At 52.2% G+C, this 24278-nt stretch overlaps 1 protein-coding gene across 3 annotated transcripts in view; it reads right to left on the bottom strand.

Annotated features, from left to right (window-relative positions):
• Positions 1 to 4889: 4889 nt before the first annotated feature.
• Pxn (paxillin) overlaps positions 4890 to 24278 on the bottom strand; it is a 50856-nt gene continuing 31467 nt past the window's right edge. The window contains exons 2-15 of one of the 3 annotated variants that reach the window (XM_042669571.1): positions 16018 to 16244; positions 15607 to 15719; positions 15064 to 15200; positions 14771 to 14972; positions 13759 to 13894; positions 11374 to 12231; positions 9806 to 10081; positions 9212 to 9532; positions 8551 to 8652; positions 8111 to 8281; positions 7856 to 8029; positions 7470 to 7551; positions 7185 to 7333; positions 4890 to 6149 (exon numbers count right to left, since the gene is read on the bottom strand). In XM_042669571.1, the coding sequence (XP_042525505.1) occupies positions 5883 to 6149; positions 7185 to 7333; positions 7470 to 7551; positions 7856 to 8029; positions 8111 to 8281; positions 8551 to 8652; positions 9212 to 9532; positions 9806 to 10081; positions 11374 to 12231; positions 13759 to 13894; positions 14771 to 14972; positions 15064 to 15200; positions 15607 to 15719; positions 16018 to 16244 (3215 nt within the window). In that variant the 3' untranslated portion in view covers positions 4890 to 5882. The remainder of the gene's footprint in view (positions 6150 to 7184; positions 7334 to 7469; positions 7552 to 7855; positions 8030 to 8110; positions 8282 to 8550; positions 8653 to 9211; positions 9533 to 9805; positions 10082 to 11373; positions 12232 to 13758; positions 13895 to 14770; positions 14973 to 15063; positions 15201 to 15606; positions 15720 to 16017; positions 16245 to 24278) is intronic. The other 2 variants (XM_042669569.1, XM_042669570.1) reach the window with 2 other exon arrangements.

The following is a 24278-nucleotide window of genomic DNA, read 5'->3' as shown; positions in this document are numbered from 1 at the left end:
CAACAGGAAGCGGTCTTTAAAGTAGGGTGGTTAAGGAGGGCGCTGTCTGGTGTTGAAGGCGCTCTGCTTAGAGCTCTGCCCCCTGCTGGCCTGGAGGTGCCTTCCAGGTAGATTCTGCAAGGCTGTGCGAATTCCTTTGCTGAACTGGCCACATCAGCAAATTTACGCAGCTCAAAGGAGGATGCCTTCTTCCATGGTCTTTGTCACCCCTAGTTTGTTCTTCTTGCGACCCAAAACAGAGAGATCCTTCAAACCTAAGTCCTCTCTGACTCACAATTCTCAAAAGCTCCCCATTTCTTTCACCGTCAAGGCTGAAAATTCAGGTGACAGCCTGCAAGGTCCTCCATACCCATTATCTCATCGCTACCTTTGCCTATTGACTCATTTCCTTTTAGCCAGATCATTCTTTTTACTGTTTTGCCAGAGCATACCAGGACTTCAGAATAATCGCAGACACCTGATTAACTCACCAATTAATCACCAATAAATCCACCAAGTCTTGCTACAAATAAACTGCCCCGAGACCTACCCTCAACTCCCTATTATGCTATCTTCAGATGTGTATATGAGTGACTAATTTATCTGTATATAGTTTATATAGAGAAATATGTAGACATACACATGCATGCATGTAGTGTACTTCAATCCTCTGCATCCTTTCTTTCCCCAACTCCCCTCCTGCTGATCCCTCCTCCAGACAGTCTCCTTTTATACTAATGCTCTGTTGTCAAAATCATCGTCGTTGTCTTCATTATTGTCGTCTGTTGCTGCTTTGCCAGTCCAGGGGGTTGAACTCAAGGCCTTTGCATGTCCCTGAGCTTTTTTGCTCAAGGCTAGCTCTCTACCACTTGAGCTATAAATCCACTTCTGGCTTTTTGGTGATTTATTGAAAGATAAAAGTCTCACAGACTTTCCTACCCAGGCTAGCTTCCAAGTGTGATCCTCAAATCCCAGCCTCCTGAGTAGCTAGAATTAGAGGCATGAGCCACAAATTCCCAGCTTGCTTTGCTTTTTTTTTTTTTTTGCCAATTTTGGGGCTTGAACTCGGCCGCTGAGCACTGTTCCTGAGCTGCTTTTGCTCAAGGCTAGCACTCTACTACTTGAGCCACAGCACCACTTCTGGCTTTTTTCCGTTTATGTGGTACTGAGGAATCAATCCTAGGGCTTCATGCATGCTAGACAAGCACTCTACCACTAGCCACATTCCAGCCCTTGCTTTGAGACAATATCTCTCTGTGTAGTTGAAGCTGACTTGTGATCCTCCTTCCTTGGCCTCTTTATATGTGTCACCATAGCTCAATAAATATTGCTCAAATGAAAGATCCTAAGATTAAGGGGTGTATCTCCCTATCTCTATCTATCCTTTACACCTGATCCAAGTAAATTCCCAGTGTTATCTAGACCACATGCAACCAAGAGTTGATTATAACTGTATGTGGAACCCAGTACCCAGTTGTGTTTCTGCCCAACAAGGATGATCTAAGGGTAGAGGCCTGCATCTGACTTTGTTATCTTTTTGAAACACTCATTCATGATGCCATCTTGTCACATCATAGTTCCCATATCCAACTATACATCAAAATCACTCTAGAAGCTTTATATAAAAAAATAAATAACTAGAGCCAGGTGCCAGTAGCTTATTCCTGTAATCCTAGCAACTCAGGAGGCTGAGATCTGAGGATTGCAGTTCAAAGCCAGCCTGGGCAAGAAAGTCTGTGAAACTCTTATCTCCAATAAATCACCAGAAAACTGGAAGTGGCACTGTGGCCCAAGTGGTTTCAGCATTGAACTGAAATGCTGAGGGACAGTGCTTGGGCCCTGAGTTCAAACCCCATGACCAACAATAAATAATAAAAATAACTTTCTAGGTCTTACCTAGTCAAAGTCTATAGTCCCTATTGAGACTCAGCATGAGCAAACACTTTACTACCATAGTACACTTCCAGCTCCCCGTATTATAATTTATTTTTTTCTTTTTGCCAGTCCTGGGGCTTTAACTCAGGGCCTAGGCACTGTTCCTGAGCTGCTTTTTTGCTCAAGGATAGCACTCTAGTACTTGAACCACAGCGTGACTTCTGTTTTTTTTCTGTTTATGTGGTACCGAGGAATTGAACCCAGGGCTTCATGCATGCTAGGCTAGCATTCTACCACTAAGCCACGTTCCCAGCTCGTTTTTCTGTTTTGTTTTGTTACTGAGGCTTGAATTCTGGGCCTGAATGCTGTCCCTCAGCCTTTCAGCTCAAGGCTAGTGCTCTACCACTTGAGCCACAGTGCTACTTCTGATTTTCTAAGTGGTTTATTGGGGATAAGAGTCTCATGGACTTTCCTGCCCAGGCTGGCTTTGAACCTCGATCCTCAAATCTCAGCAGTTAGGATTACAGGCATGAGCCACCGGCACCTGTCCCTTCTTGTATTTTTAAAAATACTTTTTGTAGTGCTGGAGATTGAACCAAGAGCCTTATGCACTCTACCACTGAGTTTCACCTTCCCGGCTCTAGCCTAGCCTCCTAGGTCCTCTGATGATCAGCCCAGTTCAAGAACTGCTGGAGTGAATTATTGCTAATATCTTTCCTTAATGACAATGTATTTCTGCCCACTCAGCATTGTGCTAAGTACTTTGTACATATTTCCGATGTTAATATTTCCATCAATCCCTCAAGGACATACAATATTAGCTATCCCATTTTACTCATAAGAAATCTCTGAGAGGTTAAATAATACATTCATGTCTCTCAGTCCACAAATGATGATTCCAGAACTCTAGGAGCAAGTTCAAATCCTATGGGCTTCACTATGGTACAGTTATAGGCTCTGACTCTTAAGTCTGTCGCCTAAGTGCACTTTTCAAGTATATATGCACTATCCCTATACATTTCCAAGGACATCCTGGCTCTGTCAATATGAGTATCATCTATAATTGTTACATCAATGTAACAAACATCATGCCATTTAAAAAATGATGCAGACCTATATTCAGAAACATGGGAAAATAAAGCACAATTGGGTTAAAAAAAAAAAGCAAATTACAATGGTGTGTGCTATCCCCATTCCTATAGGAAAAATAATCCAGCAAGGACAGGAAAAATAAGCTGTCACTATTTTGGGGTAAAAGCTGAAGATATTATGTATATATATATATATATATATATATATATATATATTGTTGATCGTGGGGCTTGAATCAGGGCCTGAACACACTGACCCTGAGCTCTTTTGCTTAAGGCTAGCACTCTACGACTTTGGGCCACAATACCACGTTGTTTTCTGGTGGCTAATTGGAGATAAGAGTCTCATGGCCTTTCCTGCCTAGGCTAGCTTTGAACTGTCATCCTCACATCTCAGCCTAAGTAGCTAGGATTACAGGTGAGCCACCAGCACCCGGCTTGATAATATGTTTCTGAGCTCAGACTAGAAATCAACACAGTAACTCCAAATCAGAGGAAAACAGTGAGGCTTGAGGTTGAATTCTTGAACAGCTTTGGGGATCTGGGATCTAACAAGTGCTGAGGAAGCATGAAAATATAGACGTGACCACAAGGAGGCAGTGGAGACGCAGTTGCAACTGCAAGTCCCTGGTAGTCCCGCATTACATCCAGAAGCTGTGGATGTCTCCATGCAGAAGACAGGTAGAGCAGGTCCTGAGCTCATACCGCAGCGATTACCTTGAGCATGATGGTCTCAAGCCTCTTTCCTTATCTGTGAGTGGAAGGCCACCCACAGCCCCTCAGGGGATGCTCTCATGGGAGCCAAGAGAAAACCCAGAGCAAGGACTGCCACCTTTAGCAGCTCATAGGTGCTCCCCACCAGCTTCCCAATTGAGTACAGCCCATACAGGGGTCAGCAGGACCTGCAGCCACTGTCCAGGCCCAGGACCCTGTTCCCTGGGCTTCTGGCTTTCAGACTCTACACCTGGGGCTCCTTGGAAGATTGAAAAGGGTTTAGTTTCTCTGCTGGGCCCATTAGGTTGTCAGACCAAGAAATGGCACTAGCACAGGTGAAAATAATGGCAAACTTTATTGGCATAAATCACAGGAATTGAAATGGAAAAAGCCAGATTAGAAGTTGATAGAGAAAAAAAATCAAAATGAAATGATCAATGAACTACTGACCCGGACGATGGACCCCAGAAACCCTAGTCCCTCTTGGGGAGCAGTCTAGGGTGAGTCACTGTAAACAGAGCTATAAGGCCTGTGGGTGGAGATGTCCGACTTTTCAAGGGCCTGGGCTGTCCCAGCCCTGTCCTTACAGGGGAACTCCCTCTTCTGGGACCCCGGCACTCAGTCTCTGCTAGGAGGCTGGATCCTTCCCAAGAGACCCTTCAGGAACCCCTTCTCTCAAGAACACTGGCCTGGCTGCTCCTATTTCATTCTGGAGAAAAGAGAGCACCTGGGCTTCCTGTTACACTGGCAGAGGCCTGTCCTTCTGCCTCAAATCTGACTGTGGCCCCGTGTTCCAACCTAGGCATTTTCTCCCTAGACCTCCTGAGCCCAGATCCCACCTGTGAAAGGGGAGGAACGTGGGAGGTCTCCAGGAAGGGTAGGGAAGCTGAGGAAGTAATGGGCACAGTAGAGTCCGTAAGACCAGAGGCCCTTGTGGTCGTTGTGAGTGGAATCAGATACCAGCTTTCCTGAGAAGGCAGAAGAAAGAGCCCCGGAGAAGCAGCAAGGAGGCAAAGGGTGTCCAATGGGTTCTCTTTGTTGCCAAAAAGTTCAGAGGGGGAAGAGGCTTAGACAGGAAGCCACCCCCCTCACCCCCCACCCCCGCCCCACCTGGACTGACTGCCCCTTCTCCCTTGGGAACAGGACAGCTGAGGTTCAGAATTCCAGGTCTCAAGGACCACACCCCCTTAGGCCACTTATGTAATGAAGAGCTTGCTGGCCTGAACAGTAAGGAAGAGGTTTCAAAATACAGCAGTTTATATATTTAAAAAAACAACAACAACCAGTCCTGGTGAGCTGTGATGTTATAGAAGGGTAGTCACAGTTAACCTGCTTGTGCTAAGAAAAAAAATAAAATACAAATTGTTTCCCCACCCCAAGTATAAAGCAAGCAAAGTCCATACGAAAGCCACAGCCGCGGACAGAACCAGCAGCAGTGGACAGAGAATACAAAAAGGAACATAGTTAAAAATCTCTTCAAAATCATCTCGTATAGAGAAGTAAAAGCAAGTTGGGCAATACGAATTGAAACCTCAGTGTAGAAATCTTATCAAAGTCAGTACAGTGACCAGGCACAGGTGACACTCGCCACCTCACGCCGTCCCTGGAGACGGGAGAAGTGGCTAGAAAACGTTATTGCTGGAGAGAACTTTCTCAGTAGAACTGGAACAAGTATAAAATGGGTGGCCAAGGGAAGGGGACGGTCACCCAGGCCCAGGGAGACTGAAAGACTGGAGCCGAAGGACCTTTCCACAGCCCCTGCAGAGCTCCTACCCTTGGATGGACAGGTTTATGCTGGCGTTGTCTGGAGGGGTCCAGGTATCCCCTCAATACTCTCAGATAATTAGATCGGGAAAAAATAAGGATAAATGGGCCCCTAGATGGCCCTGCCCCTCCTCCCGCCCTGGCTCCGCCGCTGACCTGTGAGTGGGAGATGGCTCCAGTGTGGGGTGACCATTTGTGGGGATGCACGGCATGTGCTATGGGGGTGGGTCCACCTTCCACCTCAGGGGAGGACCTCGGGAGGGGGAAGGAGGTCCCGAGGCTCTGGTGGGGGTGAGGAGAAGCAGGCAAGAGCCCCTGCCACCCCCTTCCCATGCTGCACCAGTTGAGGGCAAGGTTCCAGTTTCCATTGGGTTTGCCCATGGCACCTGGGCGAGGTCTCTGGGTCACAGTAGCAGTTGGGGACACAGGCTGGGGAGGGGACGGGTGCCAGGAGGGGCACTAGCAGAAGAGCTTGAGGAAGCAGTTCTGGCAATAAGGCTTGTCGTTCTGCTCCTTGAAGGTCCCCTTGTTGAGCTGCTTGAGGCAGAAGGCACACACGAAGTGCTCCGGGTGGAACTTCTTGGCCATGGCGGTGATACAGCGGCCCGTGATGGGCTTCTGGCAGCCGGAGCACAGTGAGCCGCGCCGCTCGTGGTAGTGCACCTCGCAGTATGGCTGCCCATCGTGCTCAAAGAAGCTGCCGTTGACAAAAGGCGTGAAGCATTCCTGCCAGACAAGAAGTGGGGCGGCCAGAGGAACGGGGCTCAGGGGATGGCCCCTCCTGCAGCGTGACGCGCAGGGCACGATAACCCTCACCCTCTCATAATGACTCCCACTTGCTCATTTTCTCCACACTATATTCTAGGCTAACTGCCTGGGTTTGGGGGTTTCTTTTATCCCCCGGGGTGGGAGGGGATGGTGGAGTTTTTGTGGGTTTTGTTTTGTTTTGAATAGGATTCGACTCAGGGCTTTGCACTCAGGGCAATCACTCTACCACTTGATCCACACAACCACAGTCCTTTTGCTTTTAGTTTGCCCGGGCTGTTGTCATCTCCTGCTCTACCTTTAGAGTAGCTGGGATTACAGGCATGAATGACTGCACATGGCCTAAAATCCTTAATTCTCCTAGGAGAAAAAGAATCTGAAGTTTACAAGTAACCTGTCCAATGTCAGTGGCTACTAAGTAGCACAGTCTGGATTTGAAGATAGGTCTGACTTGGGCACTTCAGCAAGTGCCAGAAACCCTGGGGCTGAAAAAAAAAGGATCTGACCCAAACTCTGTATCTTAGGGTCACGTGTGGAGATTCACATGCACAGATGAAAAGATGTGAGACTACTTAGGCAGAGACTGTTTCTAAAATTAACTCAGTCAAGAGAACCCTTGCTGGGTCCCTAGTAACATCTGTGGATCCTCAGGCCCCGCAATACAGTTTGGAAACTGCACATTTCTGTTGAGTCTGCTCAGTGTTTGCATCATCTCATTTAATTCCCACATGCTCTTCGTCCAGATACGACCAGCTGCAGGACTCTGTGTACCCGCCGCCTTCTCTGTCTTGCACATGAGGTATTAAAGACTTAGAGAGGATGGGAGACTGTTCCTGGTTTCTCCTAGCTCTAGCCCAGGACCTGCTAGCCTTGAGGTCTTGTACTCCTGCTTGCTCCCCCCATCAGCACCCCAAACAAGAGAAGGCCAAGGGAGGGAGGCCCTTCCCTTACTCCTGATTGCTCCCAGCCCCTGCAGCTGCAATGGGGGCTCCTTACCCGGCACACGAAGCACTCGGGATGCCAGAGGGTGTTGAGGGCGGAGATGTAATTCTCCAGGATGGCCCGAGCACAGCCGCCGCACTTGGGCGCGAACATGTCAAAATAATCCTTCCGGCAGTAGGCCTTGCCATCCTTCTCATGGAACCCTGAGAAGTAGGGGGATTGTGGCAGATTTAGGGCCTCCAGAGGTGGATCCACCCTGACTCCATTATCAGCACAGTCTCCCCGCCTTCCTCCTGGCCCTCCGGGAGATGGTGACTTTACCCACCAGGTCTGCCATACCTTCAGGACCGAAGAAGGCCCCACACTGGGCACAGAAGAAGTGCTCAGGGTGCCATGTCCGGTCGAGGGCCGTCACCACTTTCTGTGAAAGCAAAGGAAGCGATCAAATCCAAGCTGTGCCCTGCTGGACAGATCACATAGCCAAGACACACAGGAAGAGTGGGACATCTCCCTGGGGATCTCTGCAGGAATTCAGGACGGGAGGCAGACTACAGCTCAGGCCTCAGGCCAGCTCCCACTCCTGGCACTTCCTCACTGCGTGAACCTCAGGCATGTGACATGCCCTTCCAAGTGAGGGGTACAGTAAAGATCTAATAGTGGGGGGGGGGGGCGCAGTACCCATGTGAGAACCCCAGCTGCCCTCCCCAGCCCGTGCAGGAGCTCACATCCAGGATAGGCCCATTGCAGTAGTAGCAGCGCGGGGAGAAGAGGTTGTGATAGTCCTTTTCACAGTACGGCTGTCCATCCCGCTCAAAGAAGTTCCGGGATCCGATCTCCTCCTGGCAGTGGGTGCAGACAAAGTGCTCGGGGTGCCATGTCTTCCCCATGGCTGTCACAACCTAAGAGAAAAGGCACAGTGGCTCAGGGCAGGGACAGAGAGAGGTAGGTCCTGCTTGGTGCCTACCTGCCCCATTCATCACCTGCCCAGCGATGGGCTTCTTGCAGGCCCCGCACACCCCCTTGGCGACCGTGGCGACACCCAGCTTGTTCAGGTCAGACTGCAGGCTCCCCAGCATGCTGTCCAGCTGGCTTCCAGGCTTCAAGGGTCCCCCAGGAGGTGAGCTGCTTCCGGTCTTCCCCTGGGCCATGAACTGTAGAGATGGGGAGAGGATTAATCAGAACTCGGGAAGGTATGGCACAGTATCAGGGCTTAAGGCCTTTTCTCCCTCCTCAGGCAATGGGCTGACCCAGGCCAAAAGCACAATGTGCTCCAGGAGGTCCTGAGAATCCTAAAGGTGGGAGTGACACTGGCAGGCCATGCTGGTGGTTAGGGGGGCTCCCAGAGGGTTAGAGGAAGAGCTCATGGCACCCTGCTGCATGACCAAGCCCCAGGGAACACGACAAGCAGCCCAGCACTGACCCCTCCCTCGTCCTGCCCTTCAGGGCTGCTCTGCCTGCTGCTCGGAGGCCAGCCAGCCACCCAGTTCTGCTCTCCATCCGTTCTTTGCTCCAGGCCGTGCATCTTAGATAAGGGAGGAAAGGAGGAAACGAAATTTCAAAAAAAAAAAAACTTAAGGAAAAAAGAATAAAAGACCTTGTTTTTGAACCATTTCACGCAAGGAAATTCAGGATAAGGGTGTTTTTCCCCATTGGCAATACCAAAATCAAGAGAGAAAAAAAAAATCTAGAGCAGAATAACCTGGGGTAATCCAGACACAGAGAAGTCCAGAGAGAGGGAGAGGGAGAGGGAGGTAAGCCACCCAACAGCACAGGGCATGGGAAGGGGAGGTGAGCCCAGAGGCCTCACCAGATGCTGGCCAGGGGGCTGGAAGGGGCGGTGAGCCCAGAGGCCTCACCAGATGCTGGCCAGGGGGCGGGAAGGGGTGATAAGCTTCTGGTCTGCGGTATCAGGGGGAGTGGAGAGGAGCCAGCTGAGTTCCTGAGGAGTGGGGCCTGGACATCGGGACATCAGTGAAGCTCTGCCAGGGGTCAAGATCTAAGGAAAGACTGTAGCTAACGTGCTGGCGCCGTGGCTAGCAGGGAACAGGCAGGACTGGGGCTGGGGCTCCTGAGAGGCCTGCCTGCATCAATGGGAAGAGCGGGTCCTCGTCCGTCTGGCAGCCCACGGACCTCACAGTACAGGGTGCAGGAGCGGGAGGGTTGGGGCCCTGTCCATGCTCATCACAGGGTTCATCCCCTGAGCTCTGGCCCCCAGGAGAACCATGGATACAAGCTGAGGGTCCCAGGTAGGAGGGGGAGGGCGGCCGGGGGAGAGGAGAAGAGCTGTTGGCCAAGGCCCCTGAGGCATCTGGGTAATGCTGGAGCAAAGAGACAGGAGGAGGAGAAGCCACAACAGAGATGGTTCTTCTCAGAGGAATGGGAGAGTCAGGTGGGAAGACAACCTGGGAAAAAAGGAGGGAGAGAGGTAAGGAAGACAGAAGAAACCATCAGCTCAGGGAACAAAGGGAGTGAGTGGACAGATAATATCCCCAGGCTCCCCTGGGCCTTCCCACTCTGGAACTAAGAGCAAGGCCAGCTTTAGATGGCCACAGGACGCACCCCCCACTCCCACCCCACCCCCACACTCAGATCTCTCCTCTAGCCAGAGCTGGGGCAGAGGAAGCATCTAGATGCCTGCTGCCCAGGCTCTGGGCTGTCCCGAAGCTCGGGGCTACCTTCTCTACAAGCTGCCCCCCAGCCCGCCTCCCTCGTGGCTGCACAGTGATGACGACGCCCTCAGTCAGCCAGTCTTGGGTGGAGGCCCCTCCTGGCCCTGCTGCCTCCTCTGCCTCCGGCTGGATGCCCAGCCGGCCCTGCAGCTCTGCGATGAGCCGCTCCTGGGATGGGGTCCTGCTCAGGGTGGCGGGGTCCAGCCGGCGGCGAGGGGAGGGCTCCCGGGACATGGGGTGCGCATGGCCTGTCTCCCGGCTCCTCCTGATCACAGATCGGATCTGGGGGCGGAGGGGGAAGCTGTCACCGTCCCATGTAGGCAGGATACCATGCCATTCAGTCCACACGCAGGGGTCCCAGAGGAGCAGAGGGCAGAACGCAACAGCCAGGAAAGAGCCAAGCTGAGAAGGAAAGAGGGAAGAGACAGACAGGGACTGGCTCAGGAGCCCCCTGGCCTGGCATTCTCTTCCAAATCAGCCTCTTATCTTGGCAAGGCATTTAGCTTGAAGGGACCTCAGCTTCTCCATCCTTAAAATGGGGCGGACAGTATTTTCTTGGCTTACCTCACAAGGTTATCAAACAAATTTTAGAGAATATACACGGATGCTCTTAACAGGGTTTAGTCTTTTTCTTTCTCTTCTGATTTCTCAACAGAAAAATAGGCTTTTCATCTTCTGTATGTCCTTTTGCGTGTGTGCGTGCATGCATGCGTGTGTGTGTGTGTGTGTGTGTGTGTGTGTTGGTTTTAGGGCTTGAACTCAGGGCACTATCCCTGAGCTTTTGTGCTCAAGGCTAGCACTCTACCACTTGAGCCCAAGTGCCACTTCTAGTGATTAATTTGGTGATTAATTGGAGATAAGAGTCTCATGGACTTTCCTGCCTAGACTGGCTGTGAAGCTTGATCATCTCTCAACTTCAAGTAGTTAGGATTTTAGGAATGAGCTACTGGCGCCCAGCTCTGTTTTTTAATCCATTTTTTTCTTTACATTATAAGCTACTTATTTTCATATTTGAAGGGCTTTTGTTGTTCTTGCTTTGGAAAAGGGTTTCTTGCTTTCTGAGTCAAGCATGTAACAAGTTAACACCAGGGTAGCAGCCCTGGAGCCACAGGGTCCCACACTTTCTAGGGATTATCTCATCTAATCCACTGCATAGCCTTGATGGGAAATGGTTTATTATTACCACCATTTGAAAGATGAGGAAACTGAGACTGAGAGCGGTTGCCCAAGATCACAAAAGTAGCAAATGTTGGCAGTTCTTATTGAGGCTCTACATAGTTCCAGAGGTCATGCTTTAGCCATTCTGCACATCAAATGTTGAGGGCAGCTTGTCTAAAGGGAAAGCCTTGCACAAGCAAGAGGCGGGTCATTGCTGTGAGAAATGGTAGCATCCAGACAGCAATGCTGGCCCTACAAGGCCCACTGCCAAGCGCTCATCCCTGGAGCCAGGGCCCCCAGCACTTCCTGCTCAGGCAGACACACCGTGCAGTGGGGGCTGCATGCAGTTAGCGGGGAGTGGCCCACATTCAGAAGGGTAAGGCCCATGCCTAGTGACTGCTTGAATTTGCGCCTGCCTGGCCAGAGGTGGAAATCCTCTCCGTGGTGCTGGGTATGCCCGTGACCATGGCATGTAGAGGCTCCCGCTGCTCCTTTCTGGCCTCAGGAGCAGCTTCGGTGGTGCTCTTTGGGATCCTTGGGGTCTCCAGTCCCTGGGTCAGTCCCAGGCTTCCCCTCTGCGGCATCGCTCGGCCTAACTGCTGCTCCTTGTCACCTGGGGTGTGGCAGCTGCCTTCCACCCCCCCTGGCTCTGGCCGTGGCTCCTCCTGCTGGCCATGTTCCTTTGTGAGACTCCAGGTATCTGGGAAGATGGTCTGACGGTCCACTGCCACAAATGCTGGCTCAGTTACTTCCTGAATCTCAGGCCTGGAGGCCACCAAAGCTGATGGGCGTTTACAGGTGGCAGCCACAACCACCCCTGGACCTGCAGAGTTAGCTGGTGGCCCTTGCGGATCTCCAGGCTCCTGGGTTCCTGTGCTCCCACCAGAGGGTAGGGTGTTGCAAAGGGAAGCCCCAGAGGGCTCACTTGTGGGGTTCAGCAGGTCCCTGCTAACTTGAGGCTGGCTCTTGGCATCAAGTAACCCTGAAGAATCCTCTAGAGAGGGAGGTTTTGAGTTGTGGGTGTCAGGCGTCACCCCGAGACTGGCCAAATCAAGCCAGCTAGAGGCCACAGGAGGTAGAAGGCCCCATCTATTTTCCCCAGTGCAGAGAACCTCTGGGTTATGGCTTTGGACTTGAGGGGAGGCTTGAGTGGTAAACAGCAGGACTTCAGAAGGTAGAGGAGAAGAAGATGGACAAGGAAGGGAGTGGAGTGGGGAGGGATCTGGGTGGGGAAGTGGCTCCAGAGAGCTCAGGGCCACAGCAGAGGAACTAGTCTAGAGGAGAAAGACAAAGGAAGAGGGAAAAAGGAGAGAAACAAGATGAAGACAGGTGAGGAAGGATGCTCTCAGCAAGGGGAGGGCTTGGCCTTACGGTCTGGACAGCCCCCATCCACACTGCCCCACAGTGTACACACACACACACACACACACACACACACACACACACACACACACACACACACACACACACACACACACACACACACACACACACACACACACACACACACACACACACACACACACACACACACACGAGACAGCTTAGAGTCTTCTGAAAACTCGGACCCCACAAAAAGCTCTTCTGGGTTTCCTCAGACTCGTGAAACCTAGGCAACAGGAAGCAGCCCCAAAGCCAAGCTTGTGAGGTCACCAGGGTAGGTGTAAAGAAGACTAAGGTGAGGCAGCCAGGGAGGTCAGCCCCAGATGTGAAGCAGCTGCTGTGCCGCCCTCCCAGAGGATTCCCGTCTCCAGTCCTTGCTCTTGGGCACAGCCAGAAGCAGTGCAGCTTCTCCTCACGGGGCGTGGGACACCAGCTGTCTTAGAAAGCAAGCAGCAAGCAGCCTTTGGAGCGCACCAGCACAGGCCAGTGCGCCACTGAAATCCACTGTCTTGCCTCTTGCTGGCTCCTCAGAATCATGGCAGCAAGGTTCACAAGCCTGGATTCAACCCACCATGCAAGCTCCAGCTGGAGGGAGGCAGGAGGCACCACTGGGGCCAAGAATGCACCAACAGCTTGCTTCCCTTCTCATATTCCCTAAGTTGTATTCTGAAGGTCCCTAGCTGACCCATGTGGAGCTGAAGTCAGCAACTACTGGAGAGTTCTGTCAATATCAATGCCTGTGGAGACACTGCATCCTCTAAATAAAATATTGCAGGCTGGCAGGACTGGAGGGGCCCGGAAGGGACGGGGCGGGGTCCCCTGTGCAGGCCAGGCCCAAAGGCTGGGCAGGTTAGGTTTCCCAGACAAGTCTCCTGGGAACTCAGGCCCCTGCAGCCAGGCCTGGAGAGAAGGAAGGGAGGATAGGAAGAGGCAGGCAAGGGAGGCCTGTGGGCTCAATTTCCAGAGACAGAAAGAAAGAGGATGTATTGAGGACAGCTAGTGTGGGAGATGGGGCTCTGGGGGAAGTGACCTCCCAGGCATGGGATCCTGAGGCCCCCAGTGCCCAGTAGAGCATCCCCTCCCCCACTGAGACTAGCCATCAACACAGGGCTCTTTGTCTCTATGTCCCAGCCTCCTGACCCCCTTGACCTGGGTGCTGCCAAGGGAGGAAGGAATGTCCCTGCTGAGCACTTTCCTGGCTTTTCTGCCTTCACTGGCTTCCTCAGAGCTCAATCCCCGAAGAACGCCTGGCCTCCCTCCCAGGAATCACACTGTCCTGCCAAGGCCAGGGACATTATGAATCTTTAACTCAGGTAAGGCACCCCAACACCTAGGTACCAAGGTACAGCTACTCACACAGAGGTAAGCAGGAAAAGAAAGGGAGGGGGAGGTAAGGAAGACAGGGGGGCCAAGGGCACCTTAAAATCTGACAAGGAAGCCATCAGCTCGTCCAGCTCCCTGGTGGCAGAGGAGGCGGAGATGCGCGTCTGTTGCTGGCTGGATGTGACTCGCTGTGGGCTGCTCATCTCACCCTGGTTCACAGTGATGGCAGGGCTGCAGGGGCAGGCATGGGGTCAGGGGGGAGCCCGGAAGCCAGCCCCAGGCTTGGCAGGGGATCAGGTTAATGCTTCAGCTCTGACCCTGCAGTCTTGATGCCTCCCCCGCAGGAGACCACCAGTGTCCATTATCCTGGGGGCCCATCATTGGGGGGGAGGAGGGTCTGTCAGCCAGGAGACAGTGCTCTGAGGTGAACTGACTAGGGAGAAGATGGGGCAGCTCAAATAGAACCTCTGCCAGGAAGGCTCCTCTGCCTCCAGCCCAAAAGGGAAGTTCACACGTTAAACACACCCAAGCACCCCCGTGTATCCTCCACAACTATATATGGATGTAAAACTACTACAATAACAAGATCACACCATGGGTGGTGGGTGGTCAGCAGCTAGGACTCCAAAACCATTCACATGTATTGTTTGGTTTCACCTCTATCAAGGTTAAGTGGTCATATCCCAATTATCTGCTTGTCCCGTTTTTGGTTTTTGGATTGTTACAACTGTATAGCTCAGGCTAGACTCAAAACTCTTGATCCTCCTGCTTCAAGTTCCTGAATGTTGGGATTACAGGAATAAACCACCACCCCAGGCTTTTGGAAAGAGCCTGAGCACTCACAAAGAGCAACTGGCAGAGCCATAATTTGAATGCTATTATGGGCTACAAAGCCTGAACTCACAGCCGCTAAACACAGGTAGCCTCTATATGAACAATGCCTGCCTTTTCTGATTAGTAATGGCTGGCTGACAGCAAGAATGGTGTCCATGGACTAAATTGTAAACCCAGGGCCTGGAAACAACAGACACTTAGGGACACTGGAGCCTGGGCCCTGGCTGGGGAAAACATTCGCCAGCCTGAGGAGAGCTGTGGATAGATACTCACACAGGGCTGGGCACAGAGCTCTCCAGTTCGTCCAAGAGGCTCTCCACACTGGGCCGTACATCCTCCAGGGCCCGGCCTCCATTCCTCTTTGGCTTCTCCTTCGTCAGAGGCCCAGCTTTGGTCCCCAGGGGACTGTTATTCTCTGGGATGCCATAATGAGGGCTCAGAGCCCCAGGGAGTGGGGGGCTTGAGTTGGCCTCATCTTGGAAAGGAGAAAAAAAAAAAAGGCTGCTCAACCCTTGAGCCCTCCAAGGACCTGGAGATCGACAGGTAGCCTAGGGCCCCAAGCCTACCTGCAGGGAAACTTGGAGAATTATGCTGCACGGCATTGAGTTCCAGCAGTAGGCGGTCGAGTTCCGAGAGGTTGCTGCCCAGGGAGGAGCTCATGACGGTAGGTGAAGGCTCAGCTGATTTCTGCTTGTTGGGGAAGCTTTTAACGAGCAGAGGAAGTTAAGTGAGAGGAGCTCCTCAGCCTTGTGCTGGCTTACTGCTCCCCAAATTCCCAAGGCCCATAAGTTAGAACAGACAAAAAGTGTGTCTCTGGACAAGCAAACAGAGAGTAGGGAAAGGATGTGGTGAGGAGCCTGAAGGAAGTCTTGCTTCAGGTTCTCAGCAGCTGTAACAGCTATGCTGTAACAGCGTGGTCACTCCATTATATGGAGATGTCCTTGACAAGACCAGGGCCAGCTGAAAGGCAGGGGAGCGGCCAGGGAGCGGCCAGGAACCTCATGGCCTTCTGGAGTTAAACCAATGACTCTGGCGAAGAACCCCTGAAAGCCGTTACCTCCCACCCTAGCCAGGTTTCCTAGCAGGAGGCCAGGCTGGGCTGGTGGTACCTGTAGACGTGCTCCTCCTCACCGGCTCGGGAGCAAGGAGAGCCAACACCGTCGGGGTCAGAGGCACTGGAAGGGTTGGCACTGGAGCCATATACAGGTGATGGGGATGGAGGCTACAGGGAAAGAAAAAAAAAAAGCACTGAAAATTCTCCCAAGGGAAGGACAGCAATAGGGAACAGAAGTAGCCCCAGTGCTCATCCTCCCTCCTCTCCCCCGCCCCGCCTTCCAGGCAGCTTCTGCTCACAGCCAGTCTGATCAGGGAATTTCCAGTCTGGCTGGATGATTAATAATTGGTCACTGCCCCCCTTACATGGTGGGTAGGAAGGGCAATGTCCGGTTGGGAACAGCCATGCCCCCCTGCCTCAGCTCCCCAAGCCCCTGCTAGATAAGCTCCTTTGGGGGGCACCTTACCTGCTGGTGGGTGAATCGGGAGCCACTTGGCTGCCACTGGTCTAAGGGGGCGAGGACGGTGCCATTGAGGGCCTCACTGGAGGGCGGGGGTGGGACGGGGGGCGGCACTGCAATCTCCTGGTAGGTATGGTTTCCAGTTGGGTAGGAGTAGGGGGGCTCCTCGGACAGGAACACGGGCCGCTTGGAGATGTGGGAGGTGGTGGACTCCAAGTCCGCCAGCAGGGCGTCTGTGAAGAGCAAGTATGGGGAGAAGGTGAGCGCCAGGCCTCTTGGAAACTTTCCAGGGGCAGTGCCCCGCCTGCCTATACCTCAAGAGCTAATGACTGCTGGGCACCTGCCCCACCCCAGGGAGAAATGACTAGCCTCAGGACAGGAAGCTGCCAGCCCAGCCCAGCCTGGCGAAGAATTGGCTCCTAAAACTGCTCTCTTCTCCCCCAAGCCCAGCCTGAAAGTGCTTGGGACTCTCCTACCTCTGGGTGTCAGGCGCCTGGCTCTGCGTTCCTCCTGACAGAGCTGTGCTGTTGGCTGGGCCAAGTGAGAAATGCCTGCCTGGAACTCTGATTCCGCAGGGCACGGAGGAGAATGGGTGGGAGGGGCCCCACATCACAGGGAGGGGCCCAGCAGTGCCAGGACCTCACTGAACTCCCAGCGTTTAGGCTCTCTCAGCCCAAAGACAGTTGGGGTCCCCCTTCTTCTCTCCCTGCCCTCTCGACCAAGTAGAAGCAGAACCCCTAGCTCCAAGTTCCTCCTGAGGCTCCAGGATATGGGGTAAGGTGTGTGGGTGCTGGGGGGGGGGGGGGAAGGGGGGAGCTTTGAGTGAAGTAGTGCAATAGTCGCTATCCCCTTGGCAGGGGGTGGGGGCTCTCACAGGTCTGCTCTGCTGCTCTGTTGGCTGTGTTCCAAAGCCTGGCAAGTGGCCCAGCCCCAGAGGCTCCAAGGCCCCGTTAAGTTGCTTTTAACAGCAGCACAGGCCCTTAAGAACAAGCTTCCGTTACCCCAGCCCCCAGCAGCCCCCAGTAGGAACCTTGTGTCTCCCCGTCTGCAGACAATGAAGGTTACAGCTAGAAGGGCAAGGGTGGGAGCTGCTGACCTTCCCACCTCCTCCTTCCCTACCCAGGACCCTCCCAGGGCACAGCCCAGCCAGCCCCAGGTGCTGTACCCTCATTCCTGCTGTGTTCCCGAACCTGCTCACTCTCCAATCCCCAGTGCTCAGGATAATAGTCAAAAAGGCAATAGCTGCATTTATTCCCCATTTGCTAGCAAATCACTGCACTGGAGGATCCCATTGATCCTCCAGATAACCCGAAGGGCTGGAATTCTGTCCTCCCTTTGCAACTATGGATGCTAGGCTTGAGGTGGAGGGAGGGCAGGACTCCTCAGAATCCACAAGCCTGCAAGAGGCTGCTGTGACAGCAATATGACCTCAGATTTAAAGAGTCTAAGGTCAATAATGGCAAGAAGGTCCAAGCTTTGAGAGCTGCCAGTCTAATCCTTCCTTGCAACCCTGTCCCGAGTCCAACTCCCACCCAGAAGAGAGAAGAGAGAAGGAAGCAAGGCTCTTACCCAAGCCTGTGGGGCCACACCTTGCCGTGGCTGCCTGTCTTGATGGCCTACCCCCCTAGGCTGGCCACAGATGCCCAGATGGCCTAAGATTACGACCACGGGGCCTGGTCTCCTACTTCTGAAGGTCAATTCATGCAACCCCCTTCCCTTCCAGGCCCTCTGGAGGAGGTCTGACTTCCTGCACCAACAAACCGGAACTACAGGGAGTCTAGGAAACAGCAGAAAAGGAACGAGTGTTGAAGGCCAATCCCTGTGGTTTCTCTAGGGCCACACCTGCTGCCTTGGCTCCACAGTGTCCCTACTTCCTTTGGGCCCAACCCCACAAGGGTGGGGTCCCTCCTCCTCCAAGATGTGCAGAGCCAACTGGGAAACCTCCCCAGACTACTCAGGGCAGGCAACAAGTGTAACCCTGGTGGGGCTGATAGTAGCAGTAAGTTGTCCTACCTGCCTTCCTCCTCACCATGACACTAGCAAAACAAAGGTCCAGAGGCAGGCTTGTCTCCTGCTGCCAAAGATGGATGAAATGACAATGCTGGGCTCTGAACAAAGTCTCTTAGGCTCTAGACACTCAGCTGAAATCTGATGGTCAGCTTTTCCTGCTAAACACTTGTGAATCAGGGATTCTACTGCCCACTCATCAAGCCTCACAAGCACTGATTTACAGACTGGATGCTGGGTTGTGATTTCCACAGGCCCTTTTCAACAGATACACAAACTGGTTAGATTACTGGTTGAGGGTGCAGACCTAGGGCACCGAGACAACAGATCACACTGGTCCTGAGGGAGGGTGAGAAGTGGAAAAGTGATCTGCAGTTCTGGAGGGCAAATCACTCAGCTTCTCTGAGCCTTACTTTCCTTGGTAAGATCTGGTGCATAACTTACACCTCAGGATCAGTGTCAGGGTTATAAGAGGTAACAGATGGAACTGCAAACATCTGAACTTATTTACTTTGTGAAATCCAGAAAAAAAAAGAAGAGAAAAAAAGATTCTCCTCCAAGAAGGGTAAGATCTGGGCGAGATGTGGACATGACAATCTTCACTAGAAAAATAAAGTAATAAAGTAACATTCCAAGTACAGCCTGTGCAGCTGTCAAGGAGAAGGCCTATCATTTCCCAATTTTCTCCAAATGATTTTCTAGCTGAGAGAGGAAGCCCAGCACAGGACCTCTGCTACATCTTCCTCTTCCCTCTCCATCCTTAGTCCTTGCCTAATGATGTGGACAGGACTTATGGTCACTATCCCCCAAGATGCCCATACCCAAGGAAGACAGGCGTACAGGGGGCAGACAAGGTGTAGACTCTGAACTTTACTTGAATTCTGAAGGGTGCAGATGCCAGACAGTTCCTCACAGGTTGCAAAATGGTTAAGGGCCAAAGTCCCCTTGCCAGTGCAACAAACTCCTTCCCTGGCTTGAGTCAATAGATCCAGGAACACAGCCATTGAAAGCAGCCCACCAGCAGATAAAGCTTCCTCCAGAGAGGCTCCCCATAGTGTAGCCATAGTTTCAACTTTTTGCCCAGCTCAAAATATCCAAAGGGGTATGCTAAGAAACTCTACTCATACCCCAAGGAAAGTGTCAGAGACCACCAGAACGCTGGAACACACCTTTTCCCACATGCTAGGACAGGTTCCAGGTCCTCAGGTGGTGCCTGAGGACACTCATTTAGGCTAATGAGGCCTCAAACGTTCTTCAACATCACTAAGTTTCTGGGTCCAGACTGAGACCATCCAAACTCTAGTCACTCTGCAGGAGAAAGTTCTTTTGGGGGGGTTTTCAGCCTCTTTTTGTCTTACCTCCGAGGCCCAAGAGAAATAGGCCTTGGCACTTGCACCCACAGAAGAGAGAAAAAGCTACTGAAACCCTGAAACCTGAAGGAGATCAGGCTCAAAGCTAGGGGGCAATCTATGTGGTACAAAGTCCCCAGTCAGGCCACATAGCTATATCCAGCTGAGGGAGAGTTGCAGACATTTGCCACTAACCACCAGAGGGCGCCATTGTCCTATCAGCTTCCTGCCACTAGGCAGACAATCTCAGAGTTTTCCAACTGAGTTGGGGAAGACCCAGGGAGCTCCGAGCCACATGAGTTTTAATCCTGAGAAAAGTTGGCTGAGCTGCAGAAGTAGAGCACGCTACTAAGTGGAACACAAAGTCTCCTGGGTGCCAAGACTTTGGGGCTGTGCCTGTAACACTATCTTTTGGAGGTGCAACCCAAGGACATGTAGTTGTTCACCTGCTCAAAGGGACATGTTCCCTCATTTCCAGTGGTATCTGCAGGCACCCCATCTCCACTTCCCGGCTTTGTCTGACCTGAGCAACACTGACACACCGTGCAGAGGCCCTTTCCTATGCCTGAGAAACCACTGTAATCCTCTGGAAGTGGGTGGAAGCCTAAGATCTGTAGCCTTGAGAGGGTTAAGCAGCTGACATCTCCAGCCTGCCAGAGAAGAACCTGAGGGGCCAGTCCACCCACATTCCCAGTGTTGCAGCTGTCAGTGCCCCTGAAGTTCCCACACCAGCTCAGTGGAGGGAGACTCTGGAGTCCTCTCATCCCCATACCACCCTCTGGAAAACCAGGCTGGCTCACTAACACCCAGCACTAAATAATGCGCTATAGAGAATCAGTAGGGTTGAGGGTGGAGCTCAGTTCAGAGCCTGTTATTTATAAAGCCATGGGTTCAGTACGCAGCACCAAGAGAAAGAAAAAGAGAAGAGACAGAGACAGACAGACCCTGAGAGGCCGACAGAAGGCCAAACCTTTCTACCCCCACTGCGAATGGAGCAAAGAAACAAGTAAGAGCCCTTTTACAGCCAGGCTTCCTCCTACCTATGGCTACCACATCTTAGTATGTGACAAAGACTGTCAAGACCAGAGGCCTAGTGCTAGACAGGTGCCAAGAGAGATGAGATAAAGTTTCACCCAGGATGGCTCACGTGTGTGGGGGGATGAGGGAGAGAAACACAAGACCCAGAGCTTCCACTCTCTCCTCCCAGGTTCTGAGGATATTGGACGTTACAATTTGCACAAAGGGGTTCAGAACAACACATCCTATCCAGTCAGTGGCTGAGCTGTTTGGATAGGATGTTCCAAAGTGCTTCATATTTCCTCTCCTGCCCCATAGGAATGACCATTTTATTTATAGGACTCAGCAGAGTGCTGCTCACACTTGTAAGCCTAGCAACTCAGAAGGCTGAGATCTGAGGAGTAAGGTTCAAAAGCCAGCCCAGGCAGGAAAGTCCATGAGCTGTGGTTCAATTGGTAGAGTACTAGCCTTGAACAAAAAAGCTCAACAACAGTGCCCAGGACCTCAGTTAAAGCCTCAGGACCAGCATAGATAGACAGACAGACAAGAAGGCAGACATAAAGTGTCCATTTAGCACAGGGCTTGAAACAGCATACTGTCAGTCACTTGGGCCAGGGAGATCCTTCACAGAAGTGTTCAGCCCTTGAAAGAAAAGCAACTCCCTCCCCAAGTCAACATTCTATGCAATCCTGAGCCAGCAGGAAGGGCCCCATTCTGGCCAAAACAAAACCTGGAGAAAAGCACAGCACCAGATCTCCACCTCTAAACCCCGGGCTGAAATAGGGTTAGGACAGGTAAATACTGAGCTTTGGGCCAATTTTCTCCTCCCTTCCCAGGATTGGCAGGCTGCCCTGCCTGAATTCTCACCCACCTAACCAGACCTCAAGACTCCAGACCTTCTAGCTTCAGCCCCAGGCATTAGGAGAGGGATGGTGCTCTAGCTAGGAGGAAGACTCACTCCACCAGGCCTTGCATTCTTGAGGCCCACAGCAAGCATACTCTTTTCAAAGCCCTCTTTCTGTAGGCCAGCTGAACTCAGTTTTCATGGCCCCAGGCAGTTTCCTTTGGAGCTGAGAAATAGGAGGAAGGAACAGCAAACAGTTCCCAAGGCCCCCACACAGGCAGCAAGTGACTGCTACAGGGCCCTCCCAACAGCCCTGGCCATAGTCTGTGACTATGATCACGGTCCATGACTGCAACCACTGTGCTTGTTTGTGGTGTCTTGTGAAACCCAAACTCCTGAAGTCCCCTCCCCCAGAGCACCTACAGAAGCCCAGCCTTAAGACCTTCCTATCTTGTTGAGTCCAGAACTATGGGCAAGGGTGGATGCAGCCACAGTGCTGATTGCCTGAGCAGCCTTGGTGGCAACCAGTGTCACAGAAGAGTTGCCCCTTAAAGCTCTGTGAGCTGGGGTTGTTTGCAGTGAGTGGGACTCAGCCCTTCCTAAGGAAGAAGCAATGTAAACAGCTGGACTAGCTCAGGGATGGTCTCTTCAGGGCCCCTTTGGTGAGGCTCTTCCAGATTAGGAAGAAGAGAGCAGGAAGGCAGCACCCTCTCCCTGCCCCCAGCCCCTAACGCCTCCTCCAGGCCTGAGCATTTGAGCTGTTAGAACAGAGGTAATCTAATCCGCAAAGGGTGCTTTGACTGGGTGAGTAACTCCCCAGGAATGGGGAGCCGGGTATATTTATCCTGATAACCGTCCTGTCCAGTCCTGGAGGAAAGGCAGATTAGTGGCAAGTAAGGGGCAATCCACAATTAGACCAGATCACTCTACCCTCACCCAGCCTAGGGACTTAGGGCCTGGACTAGGAACTCCACCTCTGAAGGGTCCTCCCCTGCCAAGCCAAGTTCCTGTCGATGTTCTCCTCTCCAAGAATTAAGTGCCAGAGAGCAGGGGCCATGTCTGTCTTGCTCAATGCCGTATTCCCAGCAGCCGGATGAACTGCTGAGCGACCTAATGACTGAAAATGGGAAGAAAGGGGATGGAGCAATGAGCAGAGGAGACAGCCAGTGCCAAAAGGAAGATGGGAGCCCACGTGCCACCCTCTCTCTGGATGTCTTCTTTATCAGTAGAACAGGCAGAATCTGATTTGTTACCATTCCTGGTAGCAAGCTCTGAGGAGGGATGATGACGGGGGACAGAGGGATTTACAAAGGACATTTGAGCTCTGGAGGAATCTGTCTAAATCCAAGATGCCCCTATTATCTGAATCCCCAATGGGCACGGCACTCCTCCAGGGGATGGGCAAGTAGCAATCAATACCATAGTGCCATTTGAATATTTAATGTCATGCCTGGAGGTTATGAAGACTCAGTCACCAATTCTTCCTCGCTGACTCATGCTTCACTCAACAGGAACTGCCATCTTACTCTCATATCCCCCAAGGAAGTATGGGCTGGGGTGACACACAGGAAAGCAGAGGAGAAGACTGGAGCATTTTTCAACCTGCTGCTGGGGGGAGGGAGTGGAGGGAAGGAAGCGTGGGGAGATACCCACTTGATAGGGCGGCTCCTTCCTAGTTTCCTAAGGACCAGAGGCTGGTCTGCCTGCTGCCAGGCCCCACCTTGAGAGGTTGACACATGAGTGTGCCGACAGGTTCACTTTATTTGGTATCCAGCTTGTGCCCAAGGTCACAGGGCACAGGTAAGCAGAGATCCAAGGGAATAAAAGACTGAAAGGTAACTGTGATGATCATCCTGAGCTCTAGGCAGACACCACTCTGCCAGTCCCCTCTGCCCCGGGCCCCCAGGTCCCATGAATCATCCAGTGGGTAGGCCCCTGGCTTTGGCTTCCTTATCTGATTGTACTCTGGAGGTTGTACCATAGCAGGAAATAGGAGATGGAGAGGCCTAGGTTCTCTGAGCATGTGCACACGCTTGCTCTCAGCCACAGTTCAGGCTGTCTGAGCAGCTGAGTCTCACACCATAAACAATTAAGTCTCGGAGCCGATAATGTGGCTTAGTGGTAGAATACTTGCCTAGCATGCTCGAAGCCCTAGGTTCAATTCCTCAGTGCCACATAAGAAAAGCCGGAAGTGGTGCTGTGATTCAAATGGTAGAGTACTAACTAGACTACTAGCCTTGAGCAAAAAGAAGCTCAGCGACAGTGCCCAGACCTTTGAGTTCAAGCCCCTGCACCGGCAAAAGAAAAATAAATAAATAATATTAATAAAGAACTAGTTTTCATGGCCAAGTTCAGCGGCCCCCTCCTTTCCACAGTGGTTCCAGAATACTGGATGTGGGCTGGGAAGGTGGCTCAGTGGTAGAGTGCTTGCCTTGCATGCATGAGGCCCTGGGTTTGATTCCGCAGCATCACATAAGTAAAAAAAGCCGGAAGTGGCACAGTGGCTCAAGTGGTAGAGCGCTAGCCTTGAGCTGAAGAGCTGAGGGACAGGGCCCAGGCCCAGAGTTCAGGCCCCATGACAACAACCAAAAAAAAAAAAAGAATACCAAGAATGCATTTTCTTAGTCACATTACAGTCACCTCTCCAGCTCACCCAGGGACTCTGCACCTTTTAAGGTCAAGTTGAGGGCTATATTCCAGGCCCATCCCACAGTTCCTTCAATGGGTAAAACACAGATTCATATACAAAAAGACAGGCAGCCTCGAGCCCAGGAGACTCATGTACTGGAAATGTCCTCAGCCGTTCCAAAGCCGTTCCAAATCCACCCCAGGCCCTTCCTGCAATCTGGGCTCTTCCAGGCAAGGGGGTCTGTTGCAAAGCAGGGCGGCTCCTTGGGCCTCTCTTCTGCTAATCACCAACAGAGGTTAGGAGGGGCTCAGCAGTGAGTCATCACCAGCCCCACAGAGACCCGAACAAAAAGTTCAAAAGTTTGCTTTGTGTTCCTGGGATGAGCTGTCTTCTTTTTCTTTTTTGCGATGTTTACTGATTT

This window comes from Dipodomys spectabilis, unplaced genomic scaffold (assembly GCF_019054845.1).
Source record: "Dipodomys spectabilis isolate Male_0828 unplaced genomic scaffold, ASM1905484v1 ptg000499l, whole genome shotgun sequence".
Lineage (NCBI taxonomy): Eukaryota > Metazoa > Chordata > Mammalia > Rodentia > Heteromyidae > Dipodomys > Dipodomys spectabilis.
The sequence above is the reverse complement of the archived record's forward strand: the minus strand, read 5'-3'. Positions and strand labels throughout refer to the sequence as shown.